This window comes from Bubalus bubalis, chromosome 18, assembly GCF_019923935.1.
Source record: "Bubalus bubalis isolate 160015118507 breed Murrah chromosome 18, NDDB_SH_1, whole genome shotgun sequence".
Lineage (NCBI taxonomy): Eukaryota > Metazoa > Chordata > Mammalia > Artiodactyla > Bovidae > Bubalus > Bubalus bubalis.
The window spans coordinates 21611751-21635260 of NC_059174.1; the positions used below are offsets into that span (position 1 = coordinate 21611751).

The 23510-nt window shown below is 36.7% G+C and overlaps 1 protein-coding gene across 7 annotated transcripts in view; it reads right to left on the reverse strand.

Annotated features, from left to right (window-relative positions):
- RPGRIP1L (RPGRIP1 like) overlaps positions 1-23510 on the reverse strand; it is a 97007-nt gene that overhangs the window by 35217 nt on the left and 38280 nt on the right. For 4 of the 7 annotated variants that reach the window (XM_006043051.4, XM_044931856.2, XM_044931852.2 and 1 more), the window contains 11 exons: positions 22997-23103; positions 22722-22772; positions 21877-22056; positions 21215-21332; positions 13162-13614; positions 10290-10441; positions 6944-7322; positions 2769-2959; positions 2537-2617; positions 946-1047; positions 41-203 (listed from right to left, as the gene is read on the reverse strand). In XM_006043051.4, the coding sequence (XP_006043113.4) occupies positions 41-203; positions 946-1047; positions 2537-2617; positions 2769-2959; positions 6944-7322; positions 10290-10441; positions 13162-13614; positions 21215-21332; positions 21877-22056; positions 22722-22772; positions 22997-23103 (1977 nt within the window). The remainder of the gene's footprint in view (positions 1-40; positions 204-945; positions 1048-2536; positions 2618-2768; positions 2960-6943; positions 7323-10289; positions 10442-13161; positions 13615-21214; positions 21333-21876; positions 22057-22721; positions 22773-22996; positions 23104-23510) is intronic. The other 3 variants (XM_044931857.2, XM_044931855.2, XM_044931854.2) reach the window with 3 other exon arrangements.

Here is a 23510-nt window from a genome sequence, read left to right on the forward strand (position 1 = left end):
AGAGTCAGGGAAATAATGGTAATTTAAAAAAGGAAGTCACCTTCGGGTTCCAGTTCTTCAGTTATTTCTGTTTCATCTTCGGAAGACGTCAAACTTCGTTCTGCAAGCTGACCCTCAGACAGTACAGACACATCGTCGTCCTTTCCTTGCTGCGTTTTCTCAGTATTCTCTTTTACCTTATCTACACTGCTTTCCTGAGGAACCTGAAGAAGCAAAAGCACAGTGATATATTATTGCTTATATCACATTTATAGCATTCTTGCTGAAGCCCTTGAATGATAATAAAGAAGTAAATATACTGGCATGCACTTTATATTCGATTCATGAGAAAATAATCACTTAAGCTGCACAAATGAAAATATGCAGATAACTTAAAATCTGATTACAAATTATATATCAAAAAGCATTAATCTCAAAATGAATTTTACATTATACTTTAATTTGTATGTGTATTTACTACCTACTAATGTCTGCATAATTATAACTATTCCACTGGTAATATGTTGGACCTTTCTATTCCAGGGAAGTCATATAGGATAGGATCAGTGATATGATTTCTTTAAAAAAAAATTTTTTTTTTCATTTTTGACCACACTGGGTCTTCATTGTGGCACGTGGGGCTCTCCGTTGCTGCATGTGGGCCTTCTCTAGTTGTGGCAAGCGGAGGCTACTCTCTAGTTGTGGTGTGCAGGCTTCTGGTTGCGGTGGCTTCTCTTGTTGCAGACCACAGGCTCTACAGTGTGCAGGCTTCAGAAGCTGCAGCTCACGATCTCAGTTGCCCTGTGGCATGTGGGATCTTAGTTCCTGGACTAGGGATTGAACCTGTATCCCCTGTGTTGGCAGGGGGATTCTTAACCTCTGGACCACAAGGGAAGTCCCAATGATCATGACAAAGTATTTAAAAAAAAAGAAACCTTTCAAGATAATTTTAATGTAAACACATACCTTGGGAATATGTGAAACAGTTGGCATATCAATTTCTCTTTCTGGTATATGTTCCACTTCTGGCGAAATTTCCTTTCTATCTTCAGGAAGAGTAGAGGTCTCCTTATATTAATGTGAAAATGTGCATATATGTTATTTTCTATTTTTTATTAAATCCTAAATCATCCCAAGACTTTTTCACACACACATACGTACACACTTAGCATTTACTCTCTTAACAACTTTCATATATAACATATAGCAGTATTAATTGTATTTATCATGTTGGACATTACATCCCTAATACTTATTTACTTTACAACTGCAAGTTTGTACTTTTGAGCACATTCATCCAATTTGCCCTTCCCCATCCCCTGCCTCTGGTAACCAGAAATCTGATCTCTTTTTCTATGAGCTTTTTAAAATTTATTTTTAATTGGAGGATAATTGCTTTATAATATTGTATTGGTTTCTGCCATACAACAGTGTGAATCAGCCACAAGCACACGTGTCCCCTCCATCCTGAACCTTCCCCAACCCCTGCCCCATCGTCATCCTCATGGTTTTCACAGAGCACCAGGTTGAGCACTCAGTGCCCATACAGCAGATTCCCACTGGCTATCGATTTAACACATGGTAGTGCATGTATGTGGTTTCAAAGTATAACTGACCTATAACACTGTATTAGTTTTCTGTTAAAATACACAGTGATCTGATGTTTCTATACGTTTCAAAATGATCACTACAACAAGCACAGTGATTAGACTGTGTCAGCATACAAAGATACTACACAGTCACTGTGTTCCCCATATTGTACATTTCATATCTGTGACCCATCCATTTTACAGTTGGGAGTTTGTATCTCCTAATCTCTTTTGTCTATTTTTTTCTTTCCCTCAGCCCCTCTAGCAACCACATTTGTTCTTTGTTTCTGTGACGATCTATGACTATGCTTTTGTGTTGTTATGTTTGTTCATTTGTTTTGTTTTTTTGGATAAGGTCTCTTTCACCTAGATGCAGACTGAGAAGAGAAAGGGTCTAGGTCTGAAGCTTGACTGCTGAGGAACTTCAGCATTTAGAGATATGCTCCAGGTGAATGAGAAAAGTTAAGCTGGAGGGAAACTAGGAAGGCATGGTATCCCAGAGGCCAAGAGGGAAAGTATTCCACTGTGTCAAAAGTTACTGGGAGATTAAGAAAGGGACAGGGAATTGATCACTGGATGTAGCAAAGTGACAGTCACTGTGACCTTAGCAAAAGTGGTTTTAATGAGGAAAAGTTTTACTAGTGTGAGCAAGGAACAATTTGAGGAAAGGGAGACAGAATTAAGACAACTTTTTGAAGACTTTTGTTCTATTTTGCTTTATGGTAAATGGGGAAAGAAGACTGGGGGTAGTATCTCGAGAGAGACATGGGGCCAATGGAAGATTCAGATCAAGAGTAAGATCGTTTAACTTTTACACACAGTGCCAATTACAAAGGTAACATTTTACAGGAAGAAGAAGTGTTTTATATCTGTTTCCCTTTAATCAGGTAGGGTATACTATTCATTTGTTTCAAATATTGGTTATGCAGGGGGCGGAAAAAGCAGTGTTCTGAATGTTTACTACTTACATAATGCTGATGTGGTGTGATATCCATAAAAGATACCTTCTTATCTTTAGTTGTTAAACGTCTTGGTTTAGGTGTTGGTGCCTAAGATAAACCAATATGTCAAACTGAGTATAATGAACATACTTTTCAGATTTTTTTTCTCTTTTATGTGGCTATTTATTAAGGAATAATAATAATAATTATGTAGGAATAATAATAATTTTATAGGAAATTCAAAGTCACTGTTACTCACTACAATTATAGTACTAACAGAGGATGTTGGAGGTAGTCTTTGAACAACCTCTGACTCTTCTTTGTGTATGAAATTTCCTAAGTCTTCAGTTGTTATACAACCACTTGGTGGAAGGTAAGCAAATTTCCATTTCAATATAACATGAATGGTTCCGGCAGGATGCATTTCATGATCTGTTAACTCAAATATGCCTGTCAAATTACAAAAATAATTGTAATTAATGCTAGAGGGAAGTTTTATTACCATAAGAATTAAAGAACAGCAAAAAGAAACTACCCCACAACTTTACAAATAAGTTTAGCTTTTACTTACAACTCAAATGGCTTAAGAGAATAAAATAAGACAAAAGGATCTATGACAGGCTCATTTCTCAAGCAGACTGCTTTTAAAAGTTAAGACCTCACAGATAATACCTATTCAAAGAGGAGAAAATTAGCTTATAAATATTTTAATTCATTGAAATTAAATTCAGAGATTCTTCAGAATTTTTAGCCTTCTTCTAAGATACTATCTGGGTTATAGCTCAAATAAGAACCTTCATTTTTTACTTGATATTCTTGTGTCTCTGTACATTATACATTATATATATATATTATATATTATAATGTACAAAATACATTAAAACTTCAAAATTTATCTATATATAATACACAATAATGTATATATCCTAAGGAGTCCTTATATTACTACATTATTCTAATTTTAAATACATTTTACTGGGATCTGTTAAATCATTCCAGATTAACAGTAGCATAGCAAAAAAGTCTATAAAATAAACGAACCATCTAAAACATAAAGTATCACCTAGCTGAATATGTAATACTGAGTCACACATTTTAATCCTTATACTAGAGTTTTCAATATGAAAATCCCTGACTTGAAAAAAACAAACCTATATTTCAAGCATAACTATTGTATCCTTTACTTCGTTCTCAAGTGTTTGACACTTCTTCTAATGGCTGGCTAGGAAAAACTAAACAACAACTCTAGACTTTCGTAGAAAAAAAGGATACAGGTGGAATATAGGGAAGTGAGAAACTTCTGTAATAGGCATAGGTGAGATTTACAGAATGGCTGAGTGAAGAGATCAGTAAATATTTTCCACAAAAAGCAATGATAACACCACATAAAATGGTCAAAAAAATTCATTTAAGAACTCCAGAAATTGATCAAAGGTATACAACAAATTAAGCAGCACTTGTTCAAGAAAATCTACGAAACCTCAGTAAGAACAATAGGAGTCAGAAAAGGCCCTAGTAAAGCTACTTGGCAAATAGATGGGGAAAAAATGGAAACAATGACAGACTTATCACTGCAGATGATGACTGAAGTCACAAAATTAAAAGACACTTGCTCCTTGGAAGAAAAGCTATGATGAACCTAGTGGTTTAGTCGCTAAGTCGTGTCCAACTCTTGCAACCCTGTGGACTGCAGCCTGCCAGGCTCCTCTGTCCGTGGATTCTCCAGGCAAGAATACTGGGGTGGGTTGCCTTTTCCTTCTCCAGGGGATTTTCCCAACTAGGAATTGAACCCGGGCCTCCTGCATTGCAGGCAGATTCTTTATTGACTAAGCTATGAGAGCTACCTGACAAACCTAGACAGTATATTAAAAAGCAGAGACATCACTTTGCCAACAAAGGTCCATATAGTCAAAGCTATAGTTTTTCTAATAGTCCTGTACGGATGTGAGAGTTGGACCATAAAGAAGGCTGAGCACAGAAGAATTGATGCTTTTGAACTGTGGTGCTGGAGAAGACTGTTGAGAGTCCCTTGGACAACTAGGAGATCAAACCAGCCAATCCTAAAGGAAATCAACCCTGAATATTCACTAAAAGGACTGATGTTGAAGCTGATGCTCCAATATTTGGCCACTCAATGGACATGAGTTTGAGCAAACTCTGGGAGATGGTGAAGGACAGGGAAGCCTGGCATGCTGCAGGTCATGGGGTCACAAAGAGTTGGACATGACTTAGCAATTGAACAACAAGAAGCTACTTGTCCCTGGCTGAATGTGAGACTTACAGACTATCTAAACACTGAATGCATCACCTAAGCCATACATTGACCCATAGGAAAAGGGTGGGGGCCTGACAACTCAAGGTGTTTGAACACAACTTTCAACAACCATAGGCTGATCACTAAACTATATTCAGGCTTAAAATGAAAACAAAAACTTAGCAGAGATATCAGTGGCTATAGCAAGGGAAACAAAACTACAGAACTAGTACAGGCCAAGTCACCAAACAAACAATAACAGCAACAGAAACCCTGTGGAGGGTTAGAATCTACAGATTGTAAAATACAGTGTCCTAAAGGCCCAAATTTAAACAACAGAAAAAAAAAAAAATTCATGAGATACACAAAGAAACAGGAAGGAGAATGTGCTACATACACAGATAGAATGTCACCTAGAGATGCTTTCTCAGGGCATCCAGATGTTAGACTTAGCAGACAAAGACCTAAGAGCAGCTATTGTAAATATGTTCAAAGAGCTAAAAAAAAAACCATCTTTAAAGAATTAAAGTTAAGTGTGATGACAATGAATTATAAAACAGAGAACATAATAAAGAGAGAGAAATTATAAAAAAGAGAACTAGAATATATTATAAAATATGGAATATAGCTAATATTTTACAACTATAAATGGAGTATAACCCTTAAAAATGACAAATCACTATGTTGTATACCTGTAACATATTATACATCAACCATATCTCAATAAAAAGAGAGAGAACTAAAAAGGAGTTCTGGAGTTAAAAAGTATAATTACTGAAATGAAAAAATTCAATAGAGGGGCTTAGTAGGAGATATGAGCTGGCAGAAGAATCAATGAACTTGAAGACTAATCAATAGTGATTATCCAAGCTGAAAAGCAAAAAATGAAGAAAAATGAACAGAGCTTCAGAGATCTGTAGGACACCATTAAACATATGAACATATGTGTAACAGGAACCTAAGAAGTGGAAGAAAGGGCAGAAAAAAATAACTGAAGAAATTAGGGCAGAAAACTCCCCAAATTTGATACCTGACAGTACCCTATACATAAAGAAGCTCAACAAATTATAAGTAGAAAAGGCATAAAGGGATCCACAACTAAACACATCAGGGTGGAATTGTTGAACGCCCTCCCCAGCCCCCCAAAACAGAAAGAAAATCTTGAAAATTGTATCATGTATTAGGGAACCATAACAAGATTAACAGATGATTTCTCATTAGAAACAATGAATGCCAGAATCAACTGTCCGATATACTCAAAGTGCTTAAATAAACTGAACCTGACAACTAAGAATATGATATCCAGCAAGACTATCCTTCAGAAAATAAAAGCTACATATAAAGACACTGCCAGATAACAATGCTTAAGTGAATTCACTGCCAGCAGACCTGACTCACAAGACAAATTAGAAGAATTTCTTCAGGCTAATAGGAAGTAATACCAGATGGTAACTCGTATCAATATGAAGAAACAGAGGTGAATAAAGGTAATTACATAGGTAATTATAAAAAGTATAAATACGTTTTTTCCTCATTTCTTAACTGATTTAAAAAACAATTGCATAATTATAAAATTATTATCTTGGGGATTTATAATATATAAAGATAAAAAATACATGAAATAATAACACAAAAGATGGAGAGAAAATAGAGCTATTTGCAGTAAGAAATTGACACCAGATAGTAACTCAAACCCAAATGAAGATATAAATACCAGAGATGCTAAATATATAATAGAAAAGTCTCCTATAATTACATATATTCTCCCTTCTCTTAAAGGCCATAAGGTTATATAAAGCAATAACTAACATTGTACTGTTGGGTTTATAACACATAGAGGTATACCATGTATATATATACATATATACACACACATATATGACAACAGTATCACAAAGGAAGGGGGAGGGAATGGAATTATATTGGGGTAGATTTTTCTAGATTTCAGTGAAAGTTATTAGCATTAAGTTTAAGTGCATTGTGTCATGTTGAGGTGCATATTGTAATCCTTAGAATAACTATCAAGAAAATAACTACAAAAATATAATATTGTGGCTCTAAAGTTTAAGATTATCTTAGAAGGCTAGAAAGATTAGTTACAAATAGATCATATCAATAACATTGAGGAATAATTTAGGTCTTTTTTTAGAGAATTTCATTGATTCAAGAAATAGGCTTACCTGAAATACATCTGTCATGTGCCAATGAAATTAGAGGCACATTGACTTTTCCTATGTAAATATTCTCCTGGGTATCACTATCATCAAATACGTAAAAACTCAGAGACTCTGACTTAAGGTATCGATCCAAATCCATATTCATTGGCACTGGGAAACACATATGATCATCAAACTGTGGATCATTGCTACTGGGAATGATGGCTGTGTCATGGTCTGTAAAATCAAAAAACTTGTACACAACATATGGGTGTGGCTGAAGGTGGCTTGCTCGGGACTGCAGGTGGTTGCAACATCTTATTGTAATATGAAGTTCATTTAAGTTGCCATCTGTGGAATCAGTAGAACTGAGCTGAGCAGTTTTGGGTGCCTGATGACTTAACTGGAAAAACATACATATTTACATTACAGTAGTAATACAATGAAAAGTAAACAGCAGCTGCCAACCCCCAAACACAACAATTTTGTAAATGGACCAAAAGACTGCAGATTTTCACTTCATAGTTAATTTCTCAGTAAAAGACTCTTGACACTTACTCAAAACCAATATTCTCTAGAACCTGTGTACAGACGCTGTTAGCAGCAACTAGATAAGACTGAGCATACATGTAGAGATTGCTGTTAAAACAAACAAAATAAATAAGGCCAAAAAAATAGTCTGATGTTTTTTAATTCTACTTAATGCTTAACAAGTAAAGTGACCAGATAGATTCAAAGATAAATGTTACCTAGTTTACAATTTTATTAAGAGCTAATCCTTCAACTATTCCAGTTATTCTGATCACATCTCATTCTTAAGTGAGAATTAATGAACTTGATGGTACCCACTCAGAGAGATGATTTTGTTATATTTGGGTTGGCCCTCATCCTAAACCAATGGGATTTGGGGACGCAGACACCTGAGGCCAAAGAACAAGGGAACAGTGCGAGATAAACTTTGGAGGGGTAAAATCTTGAATTGGAGGGACTTTTCAGAAGAGAGATGAGCCAAGGGAGTTATCAGGCAGAGTTGGAAGCTACTCTATGGCCCTCTATGGAACTATTATTACTCAGACAATCGGTGCACGAGTACTCTAGCGAACAACTGCCTTGACGGAATGCTAAGCCTTTCGTAGCCGATGTGATCTGGGGCAAAACAATGCAGGAATGCAATGTCAGAGAACTCTCCACCTCCCATGCAGGACCCCTCTTTCACTGTATTTTTGAATCTGGATTGAACATCTGGAACTTTTGATTCTAGAGAAGCTTATAAGAGAAAGAAAACAGAACTGAAGTCATAATCTCCTTAGTGGAGACATCTCGTGGTATGGATAGGGGAAATCTGAGAAGGGAATCACAGTACTGCTTTCCCAGGGCTAGTCTGCATCCGGCTATAGAGGGCTGAGTGGAATGATTTACAAAGTACCCCTTCTGCTTCTCCCCTCAACCCTACCCACAAAAGCTGAAGTTCTACCACTAAATGGCTCATTCAAATCATAAACTGGAAGTCTAAAACTCTTTAAATTACAAAAATTAATAAATCATGTGGTTTCACTATTTCTAATTCCCTTTTTCATAATGGCATTTCCCAAAGTGTGCTCTGAAGAACATTAATCCAGAAAGATGATCGCTGGGACATGGGTGCCATTCTTTAAGTTTGGGAATCAATGTTATATTAATCATGGTTCTTTTAATTGAAAGCTATAAAAACTGGTTTCACCAAGCAAATACAATGAAAAGAGACTTTAATATAAGAGCATGCATAGTCACTCAGTCATGTCTGATTTTTTTTGCAACCCCATGGACTATAGCCTGCCAGGCTCCTCCGTCCACGGAATTTTCCTGGGAAGAATACTGGAGTGGGTTGCCATTTCATTCTCCAGGGGATCTTCCTGACCCAGGGACTGAATCCACATCTCTAACATCTGCTGCATTGGCAGGTGGCTTCTTTACCACTGCTCCACCTTGGAAGCTTTTAATGTACGGCTATAGGGCTATTTCACAGAACTGTGTAGCAGAAATGTGGTTGTGTCTTAGGAAGGGAATGGGACTGGAAAACTATAGGAATTTACTCTCCATCTCGTTCTTCATTTTTCTCTGTATGCTTGCTCATTATTCTCTTTCTAGATACGTTTTCTTTCCTTTGCAGTTTAACATGGTGGCAGATGGCTGCCCCATAGCTCCCAGCTTCCCACGTTTCAGCCATGGAGAGTCTTACTTTCTCTTGATCTCAGACAGCAGAATCTGATTGGCTCAGTTGGAGGCAGGTGGCTATTACTAAATCATTAATTATAATTGGGTGGAGTGGGAGAGAGCAGGATCATCAAATGTAAAGCTGGCCACTGGGGGCCCAGCCCCATGGATTGGAAGAGAGGCCAGTTCCAAGTGAAAAAAGAGAACTGTGCCTTGAATAGACATTCCAAAGTATTTCTACTATATTCTATCCCTTTGTTACTTAAGTGTATACTTCATGTTTCCTCTTGAGATTCGCATTATACTCAAATCTCAAAAGAAGCCCTAAAGTCAAGGATCTTATTTAACTTTGCTCAATTCAGTCTTTTCTGAATTTATTGGATCATTGAATTCTTCTGGAAATAAGACTGTTAAGATTTCATGAAACACAGTTTGGAAAATGCTACTCTGAGGAATTGCTTTTAAACCTCTAATTCTCAGTAAAAGAATATTCATTTTATATTCTACTTCACATTTCAGAAAGCTACAGGTTTCTGAAACAGCTTGGAAGAAGTTGGAAACGGTTGGAAAAAAAGAATAACTGAAACTCCAAGAACAGCTATTCATTTCCTTAACAGCAGAAATTGTAATGAAAGTTACAACTGATGTGTAATATTAGCATTGCAATTCTATTTTTCGAAAGTGTCCTGAATAGCACAAGGGAGTTCCTTTGGGGTGACGGATCAATTCTGTATCTTGATTGTGATGATTGATACATGATTATATACAAATGATAAAACTGCATTTAACTCTGCTTCTTCCTACATAAATACACACACACACACACAAAAGAGTGTACACGCATACACACATAAGTGCACGTAAAAACTTAGAAAATCTGAATAAAGTCTGTAGCCTAGTTAATAGTACTGTACCAATGTCAATTTCCTGGCTTTGATACTATACTATAGTTACATAAAATATTACAACTGGGAGAAGCAGGGTGAAGGCTACCCGGGACCTCTGTACATTTTTGCTACTTCCTGTTAAGTCTATGATTATTTTGACATAAAAAGTTTAAAAAAAAAGCCACTTGATGGCTGTGAAAGAAAGTGATTTCAGTTTAAAGCATGGTAATATAAAGAAATACTATAAAATTTCCGTGTCATAAAAGGGTTGTAAAGTCAAACAAGCTTACCCATTGCATTCGCTCTGGCCCCTTAAAATTTGATGTTATGTATCCCAAAGCCTTTGCCCGTTCTCGATAAAGCCGAATCGCTTGATCCATGGGAACTCTTAATCGGAACCAGTATTCCACTGTGCCAAAATTGGAGATGTCTCCTTTAGTTCCTACAAACCGATACATAATTCACTGTTAAAATGGCCCCATAAATCAAAATATATACCAGTAAAACAAACATCAATGGTATTAGGCATTAAAACTATAAATTTTATACTGAATAAAATAATATATGACTTGCACAGATGGTGTGTGACTGGCAAATAACAGAGAAAAAGAAAATAAGTTACTTCTGCAAGTATGAGTTTCACTGTGTGTTAAATATTATTAAAAAACTATGTTTGAGGTAGTCCAATGCACACTATTTCAATCCTTCTAACATGTAAAAAGATTTTTTTCTGATGCTATTTTTTTCTTTTTTTTTAAACAAGCTGCACTCAATGCAGTCTGACAGATACAATATGAAATCTCAAAACTACGAATGTGATATTCCACATTATAATTCAAATTTCAAGAAATCTTTGGCACCTTCCTAATTTTTCTACTGTACCACAAGTACAGGGGAAAACACCATACCTATCGCCAAATCTATACTGTACGTAATACACCCTTGCATGTCTGCCCTGCACATCTTCAGTCCTCACAATTCTGCCGCTCTTTATCTCTCTTCCTCTGTGACGACTTCCTCCATGGCTCCTGGGAGACTGAAGAGCTCCCTGCTTCCTTTGCAGGAATCGAGGACTATGTCCTCATTAGGGCACTGACTGCTTTGGCAACTGTCACTTCACCAGTTTACTTCTCTACTACACTAAGTTTCTGAGGGCAGGATTTTTTGAACCACGTGAATATATTATCTATGCAATCAATAAAATAAAATCCCTCCCTAGAACCTAAGTCACCTTCTTTCTTTCTTGAGAAGGCTTCTTTGCTTGGCCTCTAGGATCTCTTGGTTTATCTCTTGGTTATACTTGGTTTATCTCTTGGTTTATCTCCCTCTTCACTGGTGACTCCTTAGTTTCCTTTTGCTGGCTCTTCCTCTTCTTCTCGAATGCTAAATTTTAGAGTTTCTCAAGGCTCAACCTTTGGTCCCTTTCTCTTCTTTATGTACAGTTACCCTCTCTGTGAAATTATCTGGGTCCAAGGCTTAAAATATATTCTGTACGCTAATGAATCCCACTTTTATATTTCTATCCCTGATCTTCAGACTATTATATCCAACTGCTCGTGTGACATTTCCACTTGGCTGTCTAACAGGCAGGTCAATCTTGTTCAGACACTATTCTTAAGTTTTCTTCCTCAAATTTGTTCCTCTCCCCGACCTATTTCAACAAATGGCCTCATCATTCTCCTAGCTGTTCACACCAAAATTCTTACCTTGTCTGTTTCTCGTTTCTCTACATTCAGTTGATGAACAAGTTTTAAAAGAAGAGTTAATCAACCTACACTGAATATGACTACGTCTTATCACTACTTTCATTACCATCTTAATCCAGGCCACCATTCTCTTTCCATAGATTAATGCAATCGCCAGAAAATGGTCCTATTCTCCCTCTTGGCCTGTACAGACTATTCTTCCCACAGCACCCAGCATGGTTCTTCCAGTATCTGTGTGTGTTGGACTTCCCTGGTGGTGCAGTGGATAAGAATCCACCTGCCAATGCACAGTACATGGATTCGATCCCTGCTCCGGGAAGATTCCACATGCTGTGGAGCAACTAAGCCCAAGTATCATAACTACTGAGGCTGTGAGCTGCAACTGCTGAGCCCGAGTGCTGTAATTACTGAAGCCTGTGAGCCTATGCTCCGCAGCAAGAAAAGCCATCTGCAGCTAGAGAGGAGCCCCACTTGCTGCAACTAGAGAAAGCCAGAGTGCAGCAATGAAGACCCAGCACAGCCAAACAAACAAAAAACAAAAAAAACTACGTGTGATCTCGTAACTCACCTTCTCAAAACTATCCAATGATTTGCATCAGTCAGAGAAAAAAAAAAGTCCAAACATGACCCACAAAGCTCTACAGCATGATCTGATCCCTGCCTACTGCTTTAACGTCATCTCTGCTCTAGTCACAGGCCTCCTCGACGTTCCTCCAATTGGTCAGGTTTGTTTTTCCCTCAGGCCTTTGTACTTGCTGTTTCCTCTGCCTGAAAACAATCTTCCCCTGGATCCTGACATGCAGCTTTCTTTTTAAAAAATATTTTTAAAAAGTATTTATTTGGCTGTGGGTCCCAGTTGCAGCACACGGGCTCTCTAGTTGTGGTGCATGGGCTTAAGCTGCCCCATGGCTGAAATGGATCTTTATTCAGGTCTCTTTATCAATGTCATCCTGTAGGGAAGTCCTTATCTCAATAAGCAACCTTCCATCTCTCTCTTTAGCCTCTTGCTCCGATCACCTTTCTTCACATCTAAGGATAGGTGTATAGTTTTACGGCCCGTCTTTCCCTATAGAAGGTAAGCTACAGGAGGGCAGGGGCTTCATCTGTCTTATTTATCACTGATCACAGTATTCGCAGTGCTCAGTAACAGTGATAATGATACACTCTTTAAAAAATATTTGATCAACATACTATAATCAATGTTTAATCAAACAATGATATCAACATGGTAAATAAACATTTGTACTAAGAAGCTTTAAAAAATTAACAGCCATTGTACTGACATTATCAATGACATTTAAGAGTGCAATCAACAGTGGGCAGCTGAATCAGAGAACACTGTCCTTACCCTAAAGGCACCTTGAATCTGTGAGAGAAGATACTAATGTGAAATGCCTTATTAATATAGAAACCAATCAGGGATTCAAACAGCCGAAGTCTGTAAGACTATACTCACCAACCAAACTTGCTGTGCAAAATATTCGACCACTTTTTTCTAGAATTTCATGGAATCTCAACTGACAAGCTGCGATTGTTTCATAATCTGTGCTGTAAGCTTGGTGAACCTCAAGAGTCACAGTATTTTTCTGAATGTATTGTAAGAATAAGTCATTAACATGAATGAGGTATTGAGAAGTAAAGTTATATTCTGGGTGAAGGCCCCGTACTATGGGAGTTGTCTGTAGTTCAAAATCATAGAAAGCGTAGGTACAGAAGGTGACAGGCTCTTTATCCCCAGATGCCTGTAAAACTTCGGAAGAAAAGGTTACTTTGTTGATATGGATTTCAAATAGGTTTTCGCCTCGTTCTAAGTGAATGGTTTCATCAAATTCATCAACTGAGTCATCTGGCATGATTTCTGGCTTAAATTTGTACTGCTTGGTGCCATAGGCAATATCCTTTAATTGGGCTGCAAGAGAAGACACACAGTTTAGAGATTTTAAGGTGTTGACATATAAAGATACAAAGATACATATGAAGTGGTGGGGAATCTGAGGGCTTGCAGTGTATAGTCCCAATCAAATTCTACAGCTACACTGTTTTTCTGTAACTGATACTGTGTTTTAAAGAAATCTATCACTTATTTTGACATCATTTAGTTAAAAAATTACAACTTAAGTGGTAATATAGGATATACCAGGGAAAAGGAGAAAGAAGAAAAAAAAAAAAGCCTTTGAATGAATAACTGAGGTAAATATTTAGATTCCACTTGCTCCATTGGTTTGGCTCTATTATCTTCTCTCCTTTAAAATCAATTTCTCTTTCCACTGCTACCTTCTTGTCAGTTTATCCAAATATATATTTTTCTACTTTTTGGGATGATGGATATGTTCATTATCTTGATTATGGTGATAGTTTCACAGGTGTATATATATGCCAAACTCCCAAATTGTGCACTTTAAAGATGTGCAATTTAAAGTATGTTTATCCAAAGAAATGAATATTTTTAAAAGTTGTGGTATGATCAGAAATTTAAATACTGATTAGAAATGTTATGATAGTAAATAATTATTGTTCATTTTTAGGTATAATTGTATTGTTATTTTTTAAGACCTCAGTTAGATGCGTCCTGAAATATTTATTGATGAAATGATATGGTATCTGAGATGTGTTTCAAAAGGATATGGGTAAGATAGAAGGGAGTTGGGGATACAGATGAAAAAAGATTGGCTATGAATTGACTGGCTATGTGGTAAGTACATCAGAGTTTACCATACAATTATTTCCACTCATATATGTTTGAACTTTCCCAAAAAGAATTAAACAAATTTTTTAAAATAATGAAACCATTATGCTGGGGAAAAAAATAAAGTATGTTCATTATAATTCTATAAAGTTGCTCTTAAAAATATATATATCTTTCTAGATTAGAACATTCCCTCACATCATATACAAAAATAAACTCAAAATGGTTTAAAGATATAAGTGTAAAACCCAAAACCATGAAAACTCCCAGAAGAGAACACAGGCAGAACACTCTTTGACATAAGTTATAGCAATATGTCTTCTGGATCTGTCTCCTAAGGCAAAAGAAATAAAAGCAAAACTAAATAAACTGGATCTAATTAAACTTAAAAGCTTTTGGACAGCAAAGGAAACTACTGACAAAACAAAAAGATAATCTACTGAATTCAGGAAAATATTTACAAATGATGTGACCTACAATGGGCTAACACCTCAAATACATAATATGAAAAAATGAAACCCAATATGAAAAAAAAAACAAAAAACTTCATTAAAAATGGCAGAAGACCTGAATAGATAATTCACCAAAGAAGACATACAGATGGCTGACAGGCACATGAAAAGATACTCAACATTGCTAATTCTTAGAGAAATGCAAGTGAAAACCACAATGAGATACCACCTCACACCTGTCAGAATGGCTATCATGAAAAAGTGTACAAATTACAAATGCTGGTGAGGGTGTGGAGAAAAGGGAACACTTGTATGCTGTTGATGGGAATATAAACTAGTACAGCCCCTATGGTAAGGAGTATGGAAGTTCCTCAAAAAATTAAATAAAAACTACCATATAATCCAGCAATTCCATTCCTGGATACATATCCAGAAAAAACAAAAACACTAATTGAAAAGATAATACATGCACCCCAATGCTCACGTTGTTGTTCACTTGCTAAGTTGTGTCTGACTCCTTGCAACCCCATGGACTGTAGCACGCCAGGCTCCCCTGTCCTTCACCATCTCCCTGAGTTTGCTCAAATTCATGTCCATTGAGTTGATATCTAACCATCTCATCCTCTGCTGCCCCTTTCTCCTTTTGTCTTCAATCTTCCCCAGCATGAGGGATAAGGGTCTTTTCCAGTGAGTTGGCTCTTCCCATCAGGTGGCCGAAGTACTGAAGCTTCAGCTTCAGCATCAGTCCTTCCAATGAATATTCAGGGTTAATTTCCTTTCTGATTGACTGGTTTGAGCTCCTTGCAGTCCAAGGGACTGTGAAGAGTCTTCTCCAACATCACCATTTGAAAGCATCGGTTTTTTGATGCTCAGTCTTCTTTATGGTCCAAATCTCATCTCACATTCATACATGACTACTGGAAAAACCATAGCTTTGACTATACAGACCTTTGTTGGCAAAGTAAAGTCTCTGCTTTTTAATACACTGTCTAGGTTTGTCATAGCTTTCCTTCTGAGGAGCAAGTCTTAATGTCATGGCTGTACCCACAGTGATTTTGGAGCCCCCCAAAAATAAGATCTATCACTGCTTCCACTTTTCTCCCTTCTATCTGCCACCATGAAGTGATGGGATCAGATGCCATGATCTTAGTTTTTCTGAATGTTGAGTTTTAAGCCAGCTTTTTCACTCTCCTCTTTTACCCTCATCAAGAGGCTTTTTAGCTCCTCTTTACTTTCTGCCATTAAAGTGTTATCATTTTAACTGAGGTTGTTGATATTTCTCCTGACAATCTTGATTTTAGCTTGTGATTCATCCAGCCTGGCATTTCACATGATGTACTCTGTATACAAGTTAAATAAACAGGGTGACAATATACAGCCTTGATGTACTCCGTTCCCAATTTTGAACCAGTCTATTCTTCCATGTCCAGTTCTAACTGTAGCTTCTTGACTTGCAAACAGGTTTTTCAGGAGGCAGGTAAGGTGGTCAGGTATTCCCATCTCTAAGAATTTTCCACAGTTTGTTGTGATCCACAAAAAGGCTTTAGCATAGTCAATGAAGCAGAAGTAGATGGTTTTCTGGAATTCCTTTGTTTTCTCTGTGATTCAATGAATGTTCATAGTAGCACTATTTACAACAGGCAAGACCTGGAGGCACCTAAGTGCCCATCAACAGATGAACAGATAAAGAAGATGTGATATATATATACACACACACACACACACACACACACACATATGTATTACTCAGCCATAAAAAGAATGAAATTCTGATATTTGCAGCAATGTGGATGGACCTAGAGAATATTATACTTAGTGAAATAAATCAGAGAAAGACAAATAGTGTATGATATCACTTATATGTGGAACCTAAAGATGATACAAATATATATGTAAAGCAGAAGCAGACTTCACAGATACAGAAAAAAGCTGTGTTACCAAAGGGGAGAAGGAAGTGGAGGGACAAACTAGGGAGTATGGGATTAACAGACACAGACTACTATGTATAAAATAGATAAGCAACAAGGGTATATTGCAGAGCACAGTGAATTATAGCCATTATCTCGTAATATTTTATAATGAAGTATAATCTACAAAAATACTGAATCATTATGCTGTACCTCTGAAACTAATATATTGCAAATCAACTATATTTCAATAAAAAAATAAAAAGATATGTCTCTTTCTAAATACATGTTTTCCCCCAGGTTACATCCAAACTTCTAAAAAGAGTAATGTCTACTTGTGTCTCCCATTCCTCATGTAACAGACACTCTTCCATCTCCTGCGAAAAGCATCTGCTTTACTTTTCTTGTGAAACTACTCCAGAAAAAGTCACCAATAACCAACTGATTTCTAGAGTGAATGGACTTTGGTCCCGTGTTACTTTGGGATTGCAATGAAACCTGACCTTTTCCAGCCCTGTGGCTACTGCTGAGTTACTTGATTTCCTGTGTTACTTGATTTCCTTGCTTAATTGACAATGAAGACCACATCCTCTTCTGTGAACTTTTGTGGGATTCCATGTCGTCATCTGCCCTGCTTCTCCTCCTACCACTCTTCTCATTCTTTAAGGGTTTCTCTGCTGGTTTGCTAGGCTGTTTTTATCCGTTTTTTAGTCTATGTTTCATGAGTAATTGTATCCCTGTTTATTTTTTAATTAATTAAATTGAAATATAGTTGACTTACAATCTTGTGCTAATTTCTGCTGTATAGCAAAGTGACTCAGGTATACACATATATACATTCTTTCTCTCTACAGTTTATCCCAGGAGACTGGATACAGTTCCTTGTGCTATACAGTAGGACCTCATTGGTTTCCCACTCTAAATGTAATAGTTTGCATCTACGATCCCCAACCTCTTGGTCCACCCTTCTGCCCCCTCCCCTCCCCCTTGGCCACCACGTCTGTTCTCTACGTCTATTATTCTGTTTCTGCTTTGTAGACAGGTTTGTTTGCGTCATATTTTAGATTTCACATATAAGTGATGCTGCATGGTGTTTGTCTTTCTCTTTCTGACTTAGTTCACTTAGTGTGATAATCTCTAGCTGTATCCAGGATGCTGCGAAAGGCATTCTTTTGTCCATTTATGACTGGGCAGTACACCATTGTATCTATGCACCACATCTTCTTTATCTGCTCCTCTGCTGATGGACATTTAGGTGGTTTCCATGGCTTGGCTACTGTGAACAGTAATACTGTGAGCATAGGGGTGCATATATCTTTTCGAATCATAATTCAGTCTGTTTATGCCCAGGAGGGGGACTGCTGGGTCATACGGTGATTCTGTTTTTAGTTTCCTGAGGAACCTTCCTACTGTTTTCCATAGTGGATGCACCAACTTATATTCCCACCAGTAGTGTGGGAGGATTCCTTTTTCTCCACACCCTCTCCAATATTTGTTATTTGTAGACTTACAAATTTTTTTTTTTATTTGGCTGCATGAGGTCTTAGTTGTGGCATGCAGATCTTCAGCTGCAGCATGTGGGATCTAGTTCCTTGAACAGGGATTGAATCTGAGCCCCCTGCATTGGGAGCACAGAGTCTTAACCGCTGGACCAGGGAAGCCCTGTTATTAGTAGACTTTTTGATGATGGCTCTTTTGTGAGGTGGTACCTCATTGTAGTTTTTATTTGCATCTCTAATAATTAGTAATCCCATCCCCTTTTATGACTTCTGTTACTATCAATATACTGAAGACTCGATATTTCTATTTTTAATTGAGATTTTTTTTCCTAAATAACAGACTCACACATTAAGTGGCTTGCTGAGCCCTCTATCTAGATACTCTCTAGGCACATCAAACTTAATACACCTAAAGGAGAATGACTCATATTCTCTTCGAGTTATTTCTGGACTTTGAATTCCAAGTGAATGTTGTTAGCCTACATCCAGCTGCCTAAGCTGGATACCATGGAGTCACCCTAGGTTGCTCTTTGGCTTTGTGCTCCCCACATCTGTAGGGTCACTGCTATTCAAAAATATTTCCTAAGTCTTTAGCAAATCTGTCCCTGTCTTCTCCATCTCCACTGATGCTACCTTACTTACACCCAGAGTGTTTATTACCTAGATTATTAATGGAGCCCAAACTTCTTCATTCCTTCAAATTTTACTCATTCTTCCCAAAACCTATAGCATAGTTTCCAAAATGTGGTTTTGTGTACTACTTCCTACCCAAAGATTCCTTGGTGCTTCTCTAGGTTAATAAGGTTCAAACTCATGCAGGTGGCGAACACGGCCTTCAGCATTTGGTTCTTTCCAGTTGTATCTCCAGGTTTTCCTCCTTTACCAATCCTGAATTCCAAACTGATGAAATCATATGCAGTTTCTCAAATCAATGGTGGTGCTTCACCTTTGGGGCATTTTTACCTGCCTCATCTACTGCCTGGAATGCCTTTCACTGCTTTTATTTAGTGGTGAATTCTGTCATTATTAAAGACTCCAAGCCCACAGTGCGGAGTCATCCCTGAATCTTCAGATACAAACAGGCATTCTCTCCTCAATGTTTCCTAGGTAGCTTTTTCATTTTCCTAACTTCACACTCTTCACAGTAAAGTGTGTCTACTTACTTGTTGACATCTTGCGAGTTTGAGCTTTTTTCCTATTTGTATTCTCACTGCCTAGCACTTTGCTTAGGATATGTTAGGAACATGAGCATGTTTATGGAATTAATCAATGAATTTAGGAAACAAATAAAATATATTGCTAAAGACTTAGTGACACTTCAAAGGAATGAACATCTCAAACTATGTGACCTTCCTGTTAGTTATGAAAATTTCATTAAGCAAATTTTTATTGAATATTACTTGAAATAAAAGGAACACATGCTCTTTGACTTTCAGAAACCCTGTTCAGTCAGATAGATTATTTATTGAATTCTTCTACTTAGGGCAGTGGTTCTCAGAGTGTGGTCTGGGAACCCTTGAGGGTTCCTGAGGCTGTTCTGGAGGTCTGTGAGGTTAAAACTATTTTAAAAATAATACTAAGATGTTATTTGCCTTTCTCATTCTTATTCTCTTACAAATGTATAATAGGGTTTCCCAGAATCTACAGGATGTGTGATATCATAACCGATTGACTGCAGAAGCAGATATAAAAACCCAGCTGTTTTCTATTAAGACAGACACTAAAAAGACGTGCAAAAATGTTAAACAATTTAAAAACTTTAAAACAGTGTCACTCATCTCACTGTTTCTTTGGTATGAAAAATGCAGCTTTTAAAAAATAAATACTGTAATTTATGTTAAATATGTAATGGGTTTATTATTATTATTTTAGCATGACAAATATTTTTAAAATTTCTCATTTTTAATTTCTAATATGATAAATATCTTAAGTATAACCCATATAAACTCATGCCTTTTGGATTCTCAGTGATCTTTAAGAGTGCAAAATTACTGCTGGCATAGATTACCGAGTTTAAGTGCTGCATGGCAGAGAACATGAAAGAGAGACAAAGTATTTATCATTGGAGAATTTATATACTGTAGTCATAGAGAATATGCAAAACTGCAATGGTGAAGAACACATATAATACAATCTCCAAACATATTTTTTAAGTACAGTTCAGTTCAGTCACTCAGTCATGCCCGACTCTTTGAGACCCCATGAACTGCAGCATGCCAGGCCTCCCTGTCCATCACCAACTCCCGGAGTCCACCCAAACCCATGTCCCTTGAGTATGTGTGAGCAAAAGTGGTAAGTGCTGAGGTAGTTTTTTTCAAAGTATAGTCTTACCCCTGTATTTGAATTGCTTGGAATTATTTCTAAATATACAGAATCACAGGCTCCAGGATCTCTAGGAGTAGGACCCAGGAAGCTACCTATGAAACAAGTTCCCCATGTTATTTTCTTACTTGCTAAAGTCTGCAAACCACTGTGGGGGCATTTCAAGGAGAGGGGTGGCTAGGAGTAATGGGAGCCAGCTTCCCGACACAGGCATGCACTGAGTTAGATTTTGAAGTGGGGAAGGGTTATATCTTGGAGTGAGAGAAGAAAGGAGGTTCAGTTGGAGCGGACAAAGGCCTGGTGGTGGGCCAGAGTGAGATGAATCTGACCAAGAGCAAGCAGCAGACTTTTTGGCTGAGAGGCATGAGAAATTAGAAATGAGGTGCTTAAATTTAGTCTGTGGTACTTTATGAAGTACTCTGAAATCTTGCCTGTGAAACCAAATTAAAAAAGCAGTAGGGCATTCTTGAGTAGAGATGTATCAGATAAAATCAGCCTTTCTGGTAAATTACTATTATCATTAATAAATTGGGGGAAAAAAAGAGCAAAAACAAATTGTGAGTGTACACTTGGATGACATTTTCAACTGTTGTAAAAATCCACTCCTCTAGTTACCATGGACAAAGAACTGTGCACACTGTACCTTCTAGTTTCTGGATGCGTGCAGCCCGGATATCAAGAAGATGAACATACTGTTCCACTTTAAGTTCATAATCTTGCTGCAGATTTTCCATCTTCTGGGTCACTGCCTCAACTTCCATCTAAATAAAATACAGATAACAAGCTTCATTACTTAGGATCTGTTCCATTTAAAAAAAAATTTAAAGCAACTATGATTCAAGCAGTTTTTAGATCCTGGGGATACCAGGAGCTGTAAACCATTGTTTCCTGACTTCAAAGAGCTTACAGTTTAGAAAATTACGCTTGACGATGTTCATTAATCAGGAGTGAAATCCACACAACTCTGGATTCCTTTTAAGGAGTGGTATTCCCATTAGTTAAAAGCTAATATAAACATGGCTGTGGCAGGACCTTAGGAGAAACTATAACTCTGCTGCAGAGTGTGCTAACACTAGTAAAGGGGGAATTCATCGCCACAGTTCGCTCTCTAAAACCAAGGACTTAAAATTATTTGTTTTAGAACTCTTTAGTCTAAGTATCCAGTTACAAGGCTAAATTCCCAGCATGTGGTAACACATGACAATAGATTATAATAGACGATAGTAGATTATACTGCTTTAAAATGCAAATCATCAGTAGAATATTATAGGAAACCTATCTTCTGGATTTAGTGTATTACAGTACCTGATAATCTTTATTAATTTTATGTTGCATAATTAACATGTTTCTTGTCTTTTCAAGTTCTTGCACTGTTTCTGCATGAGTTGCTTGCAGCTCTTTGATGGACCGTTCTAGATCTTTATTAATTTTACTGTCTACTTTTTCTAAAAATGAAAGGTCTCCATTTTTTTGTGATTTTTGAGCCTAAAACAAAAACATGTTTTATTACCAAAACAAGAGTTTCTAAAATGTAATTGTGAATTAACACAGATATAGCAAGAAATCATTAACTGAAAACAGATAGATTTTCATTTTCCATTAGGAATAAAGCAGTCCTGATATAGAATACAATATTTGGATAGATATTTGGAACAATTACAGAGAAAAAGAAAAACAGTTTATTACTCCATGATGCAAAAAAGAATCAAGTACATTTATTTCTATTTCTTCATTTGATTAAAATCTACACTGTGATGACCTAAAAGAAAAGAAATGTATTTTTTTGTGTCTCCTTATAAATAACAGAATATTCTAGAACTGGAAAATGTCTTCTGGTGACATGTATAATTCAGTATTTTACTTAAGATAATAGGGTACACCAAGGTCTCATAGGACAGAAAATTGTTAATTAGTCTTATAGTGGGGCACAGAAAAGTGAAATGTTTGTTACAGTTGGAAAAAGTGCTTTAAACATGAGTTTTTGAGGTCTACTTTAATGTGATTTTGATGTCATTATGAAATATGTATATGCTATAACTAAATGTCACCTGACCACTTTCCTGAATAATTCATTCTGCAGATAAGGGTCATCATTATGCTGAAACACTTATATGTAGACATGAAATTCATGGTGAAGTTTAGAAAGTTACCTTTATAAGCAGGAGAGCTTCACTCAATTCATCAGCATTAATATCACTCTCCTGCAAAAGAGTAAGTAAAAGCTCACAATGAGATATTAATGGAAAGTACAAGAGATATTCCAACTACGTAGATTACCCTCATGGAGCATAAGCTGCAAGATACCATGGGTTAATAAACTAAGTTGTATATTTGTATTCTGTTGCTTTGTGGTAGTGTTTTCTTGACGTATAAAGTAGTTAGATAAAAATTTGGAGTTCATTTCCTAAATAAGAAAATGGTTCACCTGGTTGTAAAACTTCATGCGGTTTTTAAGTTCATCAAGTTGTTGCTTTTGTTCCAGGTACTGTAACTGGAGTTGTCTATTTTCTTGACTGATTTTCTCATTTTGGTCTTAAAAATAAAGTCAACACAATTAGAAAGTTAAGTGAGAAAGAGGTAGAAGAACACATTTAAATTAACTTAACTTGTGATACACACCCAGCTTGAGCTAGTATTGTTCTGGCCAGAGAGGAAATTAAGCTCACACCTTAGACAAAGGCAGCAGGGGAGTGAGGAAGAAACACACACTATCATGTGTCCACCATATGATTCACTGGCTTATCAGAAACTTAAGACTGAGGTTCACAGTATTAATATAAGGAAATTGTGCCTCTGGGACTTCAAAGGAACATACTATCTAAAATACCTAAGAAAATATGTTTCTAAATCTATGACTTTTACTTACTTATTAAGGGTCCTGAAAGGCATGCAAAAAAAAAAAAATTGTGTCTTTTAGTGTTTTTAAAATTGACTTTCTT